The 14,342-nt window shown below is 41.4% G+C and overlaps 1 protein-coding gene across 1 annotated transcript; it reads left to right on the top strand.

Annotated features, from left to right (window-relative positions):
• The first annotated feature begins 1,812 nt into the window (after window positions 1-1,812).
• LOC121358288 (alpha-1-antitrypsin-like) lies at window positions 1,813-7,705 on the top strand. Its single transcript, XM_041476374.1, has 5 exons — window positions 1,813-1,840; window positions 3,473-4,117; window positions 4,742-5,012; window positions 5,547-5,694; window positions 7,395-7,705. Exons 2-5 carry the CDS (start codon window positions 3,475-3,477, stop codon window positions 7,602-7,604), a joined length of 1,272 nt encoding a protein of 423 aa, XP_041332308.1. The 5' UTR covers window positions 1,813-1,840; window positions 3,473-3,474; the 3' UTR covers window positions 7,605-7,705.
• Window positions 7,706-14,342: the final 6,637 nt, after the last annotated feature.

The raw sequence follows: 14,342 nt of genomic DNA, 5'->3' as shown, positions 1-14,342 counted from the left end.
ACCATTATCAGGCCAATGGGAAAAGCATGTTTGTCAGTCCTTTATATGACTCCCCTGGTTCCTGGAGCAAGAGTCCCCCTGTCCCAGCCACTGCTTATCTCAAAGCACCCAGGAACTCCACACTCTCTTCTGTGCAATTCCCCCTGGATGGCTCTCCTTTTGCAGAACTAGACAAAATTTCTAGTTTGGCCTTGCATATCCCTGTGTTCCGGGGACACAGCCATTTTCAACAACAGGAATGTGCAGTGAAGTAACAAACTGCTTTCCTCTCCCTGTGTTTTTCCTGGCTGACATGCAGGTGATACCTATGTGTGGTAATTCACCCTCATTTTCCATTGCCTTCAACAGCAGCAGCATATATTATCCAAGAGTCTATTTCTGGCACCTACAACCTAAGGCAGATTTTCAAAGGACTGGGTGTGACTGATGGATTCATTAACCATGCTGAACTGGAATTGATGGGAAGCTGATTCTTTGAGAATGGTCATTTGTGGGTCTGCTGTAACTGCTGGTCTTAACCTTGTCCAGGAATATACTTGGGCCAGGGTCAGAGGATCTGGTGCCTGGGAGTTGTGAGCAGGGACAGAAGCAACCTTCCACTCTGCCCCTGACATGCTCATACTGCTGCATCTCCTGGGAGAAAGGAGAGGAATCACTGATGCAGTTTTGCTGTTCCCAGAAATTCTTCTCAAGAAGAGAAGGCATCCTTCAGATGGTTAGCCAAGCATTAGGACTGGGCTGAAAGATTAATGCTATCTATGTAGGCAGGCCCAGGCTTGAGAGAAATATCTTTGCTAGAGTTAAGCAACAGCATACTTGCTACTCCTGAGACTTGGTCATTTTACATAATACGACAATAAACTTTCTGGGTATTGCACGTATGAAAAAAACCCCTCTCTGTAGGAATATATTCTGACCAAACCTGACTTGTAAGAGAGTAGTTACACAGCAATAAGAATGATGGTTGATTCCTATGTGGAGATAAATTGTAAGTTTACCTGGGGCGAAATCATGTTCATTCAATGGAAATAATTAGTCATTGCTAATTAGGATAAGTGCCATGCATCTCATCCTTAAATAACCTTCTAAATAGCTAAATTGTGCCTGTTTCAGCTTCCTCTGAGAGGGATCCCAGTGTAAGATATGTATGTAATGCATGGTTATCCTATGCATATGGGGTTAAGATCTCTCTTCTCCCCAGCTAACATTTTGCTGTGGAAAAGTTTGCTTATTTCATTCTTTCATTTGTTTTCTTATTTCAGTTATTTTTCAAGCTATGCTATGCTTTGCTTTTCACTTTAGTAGTTTCTAAAATACTCATCAATGGTCCCTCAAAAAACTAACCAGTGTTCTGAGCCCATCAAAGTATGCCATTTCGGGCAGGGTGGAGCTGTACCTAAACAAACTTGCTGCTGCCTTGGGTACTCAATTACATGGCATTGTTGCATCAGGGTATATCCTGTGCAGAAAGTTCAGTGGGACAGGGCATCCATGTTCTTGGCATTTTCTTAGCTTTCCAGTTGTTCTCATGTTCTGTTTCCAGGAACTGATTTACCATGGTTACTGGCAAAGCTTTTGTACTTACAGTTTAGCTTGAGCCAAGAGTAGCAAAGTCTCTGATCTTTCTCTCCCTTTAGAATCCTGGGTGCTGGCATCATTCTGGCTGTGTGATGGGGAAAAGACTTTAAATATTTGATATCCAGAAAAAAGTAGTTTACTTAATCTTTGCTTTGCAAATAACTCTTATTTGCCCTGTTTAATCTTTACCAGTGGACATTTACTTAATACTAGAAAGCGAATGAATGAGGGAAGAAGCACTGTGAAAGGAAAGTCCAGCACAGTAAGTACCATACTATACTTTCTTAGAAGTCTTTGAATTTATGCTGTGTGTGATTCCTGCTATTTACTGCTAAGATTAATTTGTTTTGTACAGTAATTGGAAATTATTTTAGCTTCTGAAAGCATTTTATGAATGTTTGAAGCAAAATTCATTCATTGACCTGGCTCCTAGCTATAGTGACAGGATGACAGGGATTTGAAGTCCAAAATGAATATCCAACAATCAGTACCAAGATGAAGAACAAAATCTTGTCTCTGCTCCCAGAGGAATAAATTTAGTCAAAATCTCAATGTCCCAACTATTCCAGGCTGATGCAGGGCTAATGAGAGTAGCTTCATTTCTGTCTAGTGTGCTCATAGACCAGGCTACTTGCAGTCAAGTAGCCTGGAAGAGAAATAAGTCTCTCTCTGAAAGGCAGATTTGGGGAATTATGAAATTAATTGTTACCAGAACAAAATTAATTATCAAGAGCTAGAATGCCTTTTTTTTTTTTCCTGAGTCAGTGTTTATATCTAGCATTTTAGACATGCTGAGCATAGCTCCCATACTCAGTACTTCAACAGCTTATATCTCTACTTTTTCATCATGGACATCCAGAAAAGGTGGGACCTGGGAATAAAAACTCCCCATAAAAAGTCTGGTGCAAGACCTGAACCTGGCATTAGACACACAGCCTCAGGCAGATGTGGGGCAGAATCTCATTCTCCAGGATAAGTATACAGTTGCTATGAACAGTTTTTAGACCATCTCTATTTCCCTGAGGGCCACTGCTTGCTTCATGGGTTTGAGTTTCTGTCATTTGAGATAATTTAGATGAGGCACTATATGGAGAGTATTCTTCTCCAATATGCCACAGGATTCTTCCCCTAAAAGGACAGAAGAGAGACTTTGGGGTTATGTAGAATTTGCTTATGCCAATTGAAGGAAAAGGAAAGGTTGTTAAATTACATATACACAGCAAGGCAAATTCCACTGTAGCTTTTCCTAAGCTCTTGAGTCTTGAGCTTTGCAACTTTATGGATAGCTGATGTGCAATATAGATCTCAATTTAGCCTCAATTTGCTGAAAAACTTAAGGTAAAATCTTGAAACAATATTCGTCGAGTCAGAGTTATATAAAAGGCAGAAATATATAAACAGTTTAAGGGCCGAGAATTTAGGTGGATTTTATACACTGCTATAACTATCTCTGCAATGTTTGAAAACCAAGGTCATAACAAGACCATGGGTACCACAGAAAAATATCACCAAAAGTTGGTCCCTCTGCCAAAGTACTCACCAGATACATGGGTGCAAATACATGAACTCAGCCATGTACCCCAAGGCACTTAGGAATGCACTGAGGCCATGCTAGTCAGAAGCAAGAACTATTTCACACATAATACCTCAGGAAAGCTGATTCTTCCCTGGCAATACCACATTATTGTCTTATTTCCTTTGCTCCTTGGTCACAAACTAAGAGAACTGACTAGAAATAAACTGTAGGTCAGAGGCTAAGTAGAAGAGTATTTCCAAAAAGAATAGTAATTGTAATGACTGACATCTGAAAATCAGTATCTATAATGCAAAATATTTTTATCCAGTAAAGAAAAACTTCTCTAGATCTAAAAAGTGCTCTGTTCTTTCTTAACAGAAATGTTCAGGACAATGAAGTCTGCATTGTATTTGTGTTTGCTGCTTCTTGGACTTCAAGTCCAGGGTCAAGAACAGGAAAAACAAATACAGCATTCCCCAGAAGACCAGTCCCAGGCTGATTATGAAAACTTGCCTCATGTCAAGCTGGCTCCCAGCAATGCTGACTTTGCATTTAAGCTTTACAAGCAGATCAGCGATGAGGTGGGCGACGAGAACATTTTCTTCTCTCCTTTGAGTATCTCCACTGCCTTTGCAATGCTCAGCCTGGGAGCCAGATCAAACACACTCAAAGAGCTGCAGAAAGGCCTTGCCTTCAACCTGACACGGATGGAGGAGCAGGAGATCCATGAGGGATTTCAGCGCGTCCTCCAGCTGCTGAATGACCCTCACCGAGAAGACCAATTGAACATGGGCAATGCCCTCTTCGTAGATAACAAAGTGGAATTGCTTCAAAACTTTTTGGATCATGTCACAAATTTTTATTATGCTGAACCTGTTTCTAGTAACTTCCAGAATCTTCCACAGGCTATAAAGGAAATCAATATGTATGTGGAAACAAAAACACATGGCAAAATTGTTGATTTAGTCAAAGATCTTGATTCAGAAACCATGATGGTTCTCATTAACTACATTTTCTTTAGAGGTGAGTGACAGACATGAGTAGCAGCTATACAAATAAGCTCTGGAAGTTCTAAGAAACAAAACTTTTTCACATTGTGAACACATAATCTAAATTAAAACACTTCTTTATGTTTTAAATTACACAGGAAAATATCTGAAAGACAGGTATGAAGAATCATTTTCTATATAAGAAATTTTTTAATTTCTAAACCAGCAGAAGTACTGATCAATGTCATATAATTTTTAAACCAGGTTCAGAGCTGAAGATATTCAGAACTTATGATCATTCGTTGAAAGGCACAGGTATTTGGCTGTGCAGGACATGGTCAAACACAGATGACACTTGCATGAAAGGCTTATTAGCCTGAAGCTTGTATAATTGGAGTCTGTGAAAGATTTACCATTATCTGAACAGGCAAAGATTCATCTCTTTTCCACTGCAAGCTTCAACTTGTGGGATTTTTATTAAAACCATTGAAAAGAGGTTAAGCTTCTTTCCATGGCCCGGCAACAAGCATCCTTAAATTAAGATAGGCTTGTTCCTGCTTCTACAGTTCAAGTATATTATTTTAAGCATCAATTAATGTGACATGCCTTTATTAGTTCCTTTTTTTATTCAATTCTATACTCATTCTTTTTTTCAAAGGCTCCTGGGAAAGACCTTTCAACAGTTTAAACACGAGAGATGATGACTTCTTTTTGGATGCCAAGAATTCTGTTAAGGTCAAAATGATGCACCAGTACAAGGCCTTTAATGTCCACAGGGATGAGAAGTTGTCTTGCTGGGTAGTAGAAATCCCATACAAAGGAAATGTTACTTCATTGTTCGTTCTGCCTGATAAAGAGACAATGAAACAGGTGGAAGATGCTCTGCTAAAAGAAACGGTGTCTAACTGGTTGAGAGCACTAGAAAAAAGGTAATTTTTAATTGTGGCTTTGTTTAAATACTGAATAGGCTAAAACTACTCATCCAGGAAAGGTAAAGCTTAGGATACCATAATGAGTTGCTAAGTACAGCTCAGAGGAACAAGCACTACTCAGCTTCTTTAACTCAGACAAGCTATCAAGTGATTTCATACCAAAGGGGAACCCTCAGCTCCCCCAGCCACAGCTCCCAGTTGGGAGGATTCTGCACACAGGTAGATTGTCCTCAGGAACCTGCCTTCAGTAGGAGGAATCCAGTTAAAAAGAAAATACTACTTCTTTTTCTCTAATCTGGATGATACTTTCCAGACAGTCACTTTCATAAACCATCACTCTACCCCTGCACCACGGATCAGCCTGTGGCTGGTGGGACAGGTACTTTCTGCTTCTCTAACATGAGATTCATCACTATCAGAAAGCCAAGCCTTAGCTCCATGGGTATTTGGGATGGATATATACCTGCAACAGATACTGCTTCAAGGGATCTTGCAATAACAAACTCACATTTTTATTTATTTTTTGAAAAGAAAAATCTACTTGGATCTTCCAAAATTCTCTATCTCCGGTTACTATGATGTTAAGAGCCTGTTTGAGAAAATGGGGGTGACAGAGGTGTTCAGTGATGAGGCTGATCTCTCTGGAGTGGCAAAAAATCTTCATCTGAAGGTTTCCAAAGTAAGTATGCAAGCAGGGATGGTAATCAAGAGATTTTTCTGCCTTGTTTGTATGCAGGTTTAATCCTACAAATAGGCTGATCCTACCCCTGGAGTGTAGTCATTGTTTAATAATGGAATAAAGGAAGGAGAAGGTTAGGCATCAAATGGCTGTTGTTCCTACAGTTTAATATTAAATTGTTTACTGCACAGTGATCCTACTTAGCTGAAAGTCTCTGAAGAAGAAAACAACTAGAAAGCATAGCAGAAATAATTTCACAAAAAGCTGGTGTTAAAGAAGTACTGCATGACAAGAATCATAGTTACTACATAAGTGTGGGAATAGTTATTCTTATACCATGTAAAAACCTTTCATTATTCCATTGTCTGAGCACTGCAGAATTTGTATGGACAACAGACTTGTGGGACAGGGATAGCCCCATTTCACAAGCAAGAAATAAGGAAACAGACAAACAAAATGATTTCTCTAGAGTCCCAAGGAGTATATGCCTTGTGTCATGAGGGAGGTGAACCTTCCCTCTACCCTTCACTTGTGAGACAGCCTTTGGGGTTCAACACATTCAGTTTGGGGCTCCCAAATACAAGGGACACATGGACACTCTGGAGCAGAGTGAGTCCAGAGGAGGGTGAGCAGGATGGCTGTGTGGCTGGAGCACTGGATTTATGAGGAGAGGCTGGGAGATCTGGAGCTGCCAGTCAGGAGAAGGGAGGGTGAACGGGGGGTTCTTAGCACTGGCTACAGATATTTATTAGAAAGGTAGAGACAAGATGGACACAGACTCTTCTTGCAGATGAACTGTAATACATCAAGGGACTACAGACAAAAGATAGAAAATGGGATATTCTGATTGGGTTTTATGTAAAAAAATTCACCATGAGGGTGATCAAAAACTAGTATGGGTTAGTTATGAAATTTCTGTCCTTTGAAATATTCAAATCCTGACTGGATTAAATCCTGAGTAACCTCATCTGGCGTCAGAGGTGACACAGTGCAGGAGGGTTGGTGGCATTCAATGGCCTCTAGAGGTCCTTCCATCATACATTATTTGTGACTTCTCACATTCCTCCCTATGTCATGTGGAAACACCTGGACTGTAGATATGGGATTGATGCTTGGAAAGCCAAGTAAATTGGTGAAGGGTAAGCAGACTCATGAGAGGAAATTTTAGATGTGCTGCAGACAATGAAGGAAGCAAATAGAGGGCTGTCCAAAACCAATGAAATAGCTCATGTGAATTCCTAAACACGAATTTGCTACACCTACCACAGAAAGTCCTGAAAAATCTTATCTGTGGGCTGTGTTACAGAAAGACACTCTATAAAGCTTGTCACTATTGTTTTTGCAGAGAGAACTATTTTGCTTACACAGAAATTGATGCAAAATGAAAAATGTCTTCTTTTGTGTTCAGTATTAGGGACAAAATCATACCCTGAGAAACAATAATAAATATCCTCTGTGTTGCTCAGTCTCTGCAAGCAGGCATGTTTGACTCTTGACTGTTGAAGAAAACTTTTCCTGAACTCAGAGCAAACTTCGCTTGTCCTGGAAAGGCTGGACACTAGTATTTTTTTCACACAAGTTCTACATTCATTCTATTTTTTCCTTAAGAATTACCTTCCCCGAGTGTTAAAGCAAGCAAATTTTCCCCCAGCTGCTTCTCTCTCTTCTGCACCTAGATTATAATCTCTGTTTCCTTGCAGGCAATTCACAAGGCCACGGTGGATGTCAGAGAGAATGGCACAGAGGCTGCTGCAGTGACTTTGTTAGGAATAGTACCATTGAGTCTACCATTTCCTCCTCCTCCTCACATCACCTTCAACAGGCCCTTCCTGATGATGATTATTGACAAAACCACTGATGGCCTGCTCTTTCTGGGGAAAATTTTCAACCCAACTGCTAAGGAAGACTAGGCCAGAGCACTTAAACTCTCCAATGCAGAGAGGAGAGCTTGTGCACATCCCAAGAATTTCTTTGCAAAGTAGAACTAGAACTGATCTGATGCATAATTAACAAATAAGTAAATAAATAAATAAATAAATATTCTGTCAAGTTCTTGTTTACTTTAAAGCAGACATTTGAGTGCAAACATTATAGGCCATTTTTACAAAATTACTCAGCCCAAGTAGGCAGCCATGGGATCTTGAACAGATACACATTTTCTGTGTAGTTATCATGGTGTCAGGGTTTTCTGCGTGCAGATACAACTTCCTGCTGTTGGTTGAGAAACTTTTTGTATCTCCCATTTCCTGTCCTCGCCTCACAAACCACGAGTCTATCCCTTTCAGCTGGGGAACCCTTCTCTCCCTCCCTCTCATTCCACCATGAATCCCAGGAGAAGTCTTCCTCCTCTTTGAAGTCCTTCTGTGGGAATGGAAACAGAGACATAGAGTTCTTATACCTTTCCTCTCCTAGATGGTGGATGCTTCTTGGTAAAGAATAATCCTTTTCCTTCTAACTCGACAGCTGCCTTCTACCAGCTTTAACCCTTGCTCCCTTCTGCACTTCTCACTGTTTGCTCCAGAATAAGGGGCCCAACATTTCTGGCAAGGCAAGAACTTAGCTTCACTGCAGCTCAGTGAAAGCTGCACATCATTGCACAAATTATCATCTTTAATAGTCTTGTGCATGCACAGTAAGCCATGGGATCTCTAGGAGAACCAGATGTGGCAAAACCCATCCTCTGGTTCCAGAAACTGGTGACTGCATCTGGAGGTCATGTCTCTGCTGTCCACATGCCAGCTGATCATATTGACCTCTACTTGCTCCAGCAAGCTCAGGCTGCTGCGTGCCTCCGAGAGGATTCTCTCCATGAAGCTGACGTTCAGGATGCAGAAAGGTGACTTGGGCACCTTCCTGAGTACTGAGTAGGCAGAAGCCAACATTACCAACAGCACCATGTGAAAGGAAAGTCACGCTGCAGCAGATTAATTTCATTAACTGGCAATTAAAAATAGAGTAGGATAGTAGTAAAGACATAGTTGAAAACACCTTCCCCCCAACCCCTTCCTTCTCCCAGGCTCAATTTCACTCCTAACTCCTCAACTCCTCTCTCTGAGTGGTGCAGGAAAGCAGACACAGGGCCAGAGGACTTGAGGTCAGTTTATAATGTTTCATCTCTGCCACTCCTTCCTATTCCTGCTCTTCCTCTGCTCCAGCATGATGACAGTTGACAGCGCTTCAGGAACTGCTCTGCCATGGGTCTTTCTGGCAGGATCCAATCCATCAGGAACAGACTGTTCCAGTGTGGTCTTTTCTCCATGGGGTTGCAGGTCCTGCCAGGACCCTGCTCCAGGGCAAGATGTCCACAAGCTACAACTTCTTCTTGGCCACATCCACTTGCTCTGGCATGGAGTCCTCAAGCAGTGTGGGCCTCTGCTCCACCCCAGTCCTCCACGGGCTGCCCCTAGCGACACAGCTGCCTCACCAGGGGTTTCTCCAGGGCCTGCAGGGAATCTCTGCTCCAGAGTCTGGAGCACCTCCTGCCCCTTGTCCTGCATTGATCTGAATGTCTGTGGGGCTGCTTCTCTCATTTGTTATTTTAGTCCTCCCTCTCACCCCTGCTACACAATGTGTTTTCCTTTTTCTCAAATGCATTCCCCAGAGGTGCCACCATCTTGGCTGCAGGGCTCAGCTGTGTTGTGTGGTGGATCTGTTGGAGGCCTCTGGAATGGGCTGGAACTGGTCATGTCCAGCACAGGACAGCCCTGACCTCTCCTCACAGAGGCTGCCCTGCAGCCCCCTCTGCCAGCACCTCTGCACAACCACCAGATACACACGAACCCAGTCCTCAGCTGGGGTTCACAAGGGTAATGCCATTTAATGGATGGGTAGAACACTTTGATGGTGCTAATGAACTGCCAGGATCTCCTTCACAGTGTCCTCTCAGCACCAACAGCTGGAGGGCACTTCTCCAGCACAGCCTGAGCTGAGCCTCAGGACAGCTCAGGACACTGCTTCCTCCCTGGGTATCCAGACTCAGCTCTGCCCTCCTCCTTAGGAGGAGCTGGAATCAGAGTCCACTGAAGGGGTCTGGGGCTCCCTGACACTGCTGGAGGGCTTTAGCCTCCGGCTAGGCTGGGTCAGAGCTGCTAAATGCTTCTGCAATGTTGTTTGGTTTGGGAGAGCCCTGGCAGGTCATGTGGTGGAGAGAAAACCACACCAGAGTGTGCATTTTCACAGTGAGAGATAATAAAGCCTTTCATGTGAGCAAGCACAGACCTTTCCACAGTCCTATGGGAAAAAAACACCCAACCTCTAGCCAACCTATTCACACAGACCTAGACTTGCTTAATGCAAAATATTGTCTCTATAATCATCCCCTTATATCCCCCATCTCCAGATTTTAAAGAAAGAAAACTAGCAATGCTCCATGGAAAATCTGAGTCAGCCATATCTGTCTAACGCATTTTCTCTCTCGGGAAAATAAAATCATTTCAGCATTGCTTGAAGGGGCAAACGTCTGCTGTTGGAGACAAGCCAAGGATTTTAGCTTTGCAGAGGGCTGCCAAGCTACAAGTCTCTTCATCCACAGCTACTAACACAACTTGCTCAGTCATTGCTCCCCTGCTTTGGGAGTGGTGAGGTTTAGGGGAGCAGTTAACTGTGCACTACTTAAGACATTAAAGGCAAGGCAAGAAAAAAGTAAACAGGAAACTGTTCGTATTGCCTCATTTCTTCCCTTCCCCTCTGCCCAATTCTACAAAATGAAAGCCAGGAACAATCCCAGTTTTATTGTTTACTAGTAAATACTAGATAAAAGAAATAAAAATATTTGTAAAAATTCTTAATTATCCTCTTATTAGAACTGTGAGATTTTTTTATGAAAAATAGTGCAAGTTCACTTGGTTTCTAATGGGTTAAATGCATTTTTTTGAGTGTGGAAAAATTATTTTAGCTGAGAGGATACTTCCCAGCTATGCTTTTGTAACTTCCCTGCAACTGCAAATAAGAACAATTAAAAAGAAAAAAAAAAAAGTTTTAAAAGGCAGACCAGTGATTTCTCAAATAAGCAGTTAAGTTCAAAGACTTTGTTGGAAACTCAGATGGATTTTGGAAAGGAGCTTAAAGAGTTGGAAGAGAACAGGAGTGTTGAGCTGATTTGCTCAGTTATTTTAGCTTCACGGTGGAGCTAGGAGGAATATAGCAAGAACATGATGATTTATCAGAAAAAGTGAAAGCTTTACAGATGTTAGGAAAGTCTGTCTTAAAACCAAAGGCAACACATTGGCCCAGCTGTAGATTTCCTAATCAGCTCTGGCTGAAACTGAAATGCTACCAAGAGGAAAACACATCACCCTGAGCCAAGGTAACTCCAGCAGACTGAGAAACTTCACGTTTTCAGGAGCAACATGGAAAGAAGAGAAGTGGGAGTGTAAAATCTCTCTAAAGAGTACAAGGAACCCTTGGCCACACTTCAATGTACCAATGCCCCCATACTTCAGACACACTGACCCAAGGGAGAGAAAATGTGGTGCCAGCACATGGAGTGGGCTGCCCATGTGTTGTGGCCTGGTGTTAACAGCGATAACTAGCCTCACCTCAATCTCCACCAGCACAGCACCTACAGGTAACTAGCTAAACTCTCAAGGATATGCATTTTGATCCTTGATGACTTCCCTTGTTAATTAAAAAAGTAGCATCTACCCCTACCATACAGGAATATTGGCCATACAGGATACACAATAAGGGGTAAAACTAGACTGCATTTACTTTGAAATGTTTGACCTCCATTTTGTACAGACAGGTCTCTCTGTGCCTTCATTAGTCATCTGTCTCTGATTTTTTTTGGTGTCAAGGCCCTGCTTGAGAAAAAATGCATTTCTGAAGTGTTTAGAGACAGCAGTACTGTAGCTGAAGTCACAGGAGTCCTGACCTAAAACTCCCCAGAGTCATCCCTAAGTGGCGATGGAGATTATCTGAGCAGAGCTTTTGTTTTGTATTTCCAAACAGCCTGACCTGACATTCAGCAAAATTAAGGCTTTTGAGAAGTAATAGGGAATGTTGTAGGCAGCAAGCTGTCATATTTGAAAAGTAACATATTGCACTTCAAAGTTATTGTGAACTCTCTTGATTTGTCTGAAATGCACGTATTGATGTAAGAACCATAAATATGCACCAAATCAGAAATAGTCTGAAGGAAAACCACCACGATTTGCCCTTGGCTAACATAAAATAATATATTAAAAATGTACTACAACAGCTTGTTATGTTGAACTATTTTTCTGCTCTAGGTCTATTCAAGCCCCTCTTTTTTTTTCTTTTTTTTTTTTTTTTTTTTAGGGTTGAAGAGCCTTCCAGTTTACTGAAGTATCACTTTTGCAACTACCTTGAAAGGAAGGAAATGCATTTGGGGGCCTGGGGGTCTCAGGTTTATGCATTAAAAGAATTCCACAAGACTGTGGAGAAGGCCAATGCCCTTTGCTTCCTTGGTTAGAGAACCAGGTACTGCTACCCCACTTGGCATGCATTATTTTAGTAAATCTGGAGCTCCTTGATGACTGAGAATTCAAGCAAAGAATTTCTCATGAGCCTTTGGGAGAACTGCTAGCTTAACCAATATCTATTACATGCACAATCATGTGGATATTCTTGCCAGCTATATTTCTTTGAAGATGTGCCAGTACAGGCAGTATTAAAGGGGCACATCAGGTTTTTAGTCTTTTAAGACTGTTAACTCCTGCTAGCTCTGTTAATGTTTTCCATGGAAATTGTTAGTCCTCATTTGTAAATGTGTGAGTCATGAGGCAAGCACATCACATTTACAGCAAAATTTTGCATGCCCACATGCTGTGTGGATGTCAATGGGAGCTGTAGCCAGCTGTATTAATTGTGTGTACTGCAGGTAGGATTGACTTTAGCATTTAAATATGGACCTGAAACAGAAACAGAAAACCACAACTTCTGTCTAATTTAGGAATACAGCCATTCCTTCCAAATCTCTGCAGGGTCCGTGGCACTCACTCATGTACAGTGCATTTACACCACCCTTTGTTCAACTCTTATTCAAGAATGAAGTGCCCAAAACTGAGCACTATCTATTCTGTTCTGTGAGGGACCCTTTGCAACCCTGGACATTCACCTTTAGACCTGAAAATTCAATATCTGAAGTGCTGTGGAAGTGTTGTGGAAGTTCAGAAAGTGGTCAAGCTGACCCTAATAGAGCAGTTCATATGGAAGAACAAGGTCCCTAAAAAAAAGCAGATGGCTTTAGCTCAAGACTGAGATGCAGATTTCCTTGCTGAGGCCCACATGTGCATATGGATGTGAAAGTGAGAAAGCAGTATCAGGATTCCTTCTCTCTGAGAGCATCAATTTTGAGCAATTTAATTTCCCATCTTGCAGGCTGTTTGGTGTGAGAATTTTTGGTAGCCTCTAAGGGTTGTAGGTGGGGAGTAGGTTGTGTAAATGTCCTCTCATAACTTTTAAATTAGTTGGATGATATCAACAATTCCAAACTAAAAAAAACCCAACCACTTAAATAAAATTCTGAGTGCTGTCACTTTCCCATCTATGTCCCTATCTCTTGCACTCCCTGTGGTATTACAGAAGGAAAGTAAATTAGATAAAAGCTAAACATGAGCCAACTCTCTGACTCAGCCACTGAACCACATGTTGTAAGGATTCAGGGGAAGAACTCTCTGTTGTACCAAGAAAAGCGAGGGTTTATTAGTTTCTACAGGTTTCAAAAATGAGACAGCTTGATCTGGAACTGATCTGAAACTCATACAAGGGCCTCAGCAAAATTACAGAAAGAACTAGAAAAACAATTTAGAAAACTTGCTTTCCTAAAACTGCAGACTTAAAGAAAATCATTTTCCATGCCTTTCACCAGAAATATTATTAGCTAGTAAAACTTTCAGAGCACCAGTAATTATGAGTACTGCTTGGTGAATCCAACCATCTGGTCACAGGATAAATATGCCATTGCAGAAATAAGATTTCTGTGGTCAAGAAAACCCTAAAACAAACCTGGCTAAACAGAGGTTCATTGAATATTTCCTAATGATTCCTCTTTTTCTTTGTTTAGCTTCATTTTCCACTGTTTCTCAAAGGTCTCATGAACAAAGAATTTCATTATAAAATTACCCAGGACCATGGCAAAATATCAGTTAAAGCCAAAATGAAGACCAAACTAAGTAAATATTATAGTTAGCCTCATAAACACTGAGTGGCTGCCTGCCTGGGTGGTGAAATCCCATAGACATAGTAAATCTCTTGTTTATCTTACAGAAATTAAAATGTAGGAGGAATAGAAGGCCCTTTGGAATTACATGCTATAAAAACCCAGAAAAAATTCATTGGAATACAAATTTTTATTGGTTGCTATGTTTACATACACTGGAGGCCAGAAGAGGACAAATGCCTTAACAATACAAATGTGGTCTGGTCTCTTGTTTTACACACAATACTACAAGGACAACACATCACTCACTCTTCTTGAAAAAAGCCCTTTTGCCTCTAAAGGTCTGCTCTGAAAGGAAGAAGTTCTTCTTCCCTAGTTTTACTTCAAGTAAATGGCATATAATCACTGAATGGCCTATACAGAATGGAAGCTTTTTCTTCTGGGGTATTTCTCCCCTTGTGCTGTGACATCAAGGTTTACAATTCCCTCAAAGGTGGTACTTCAGCATGTTGCAGAACTGGGGGGA

This window comes from Pyrgilauda ruficollis, unplaced genomic scaffold, assembly GCF_017590135.1.
Source record: "Pyrgilauda ruficollis isolate IOZ18807 unplaced genomic scaffold, ASM1759013v1 scaffold38, whole genome shotgun sequence".
NCBI lineage: Eukaryota > Metazoa > Chordata > Aves > Passeriformes > Passeridae > Pyrgilauda > Pyrgilauda ruficollis.
The sequence above is the reverse complement of the archived record's forward strand: the minus strand, read 5'-3'. Positions and strand labels throughout refer to the sequence as shown.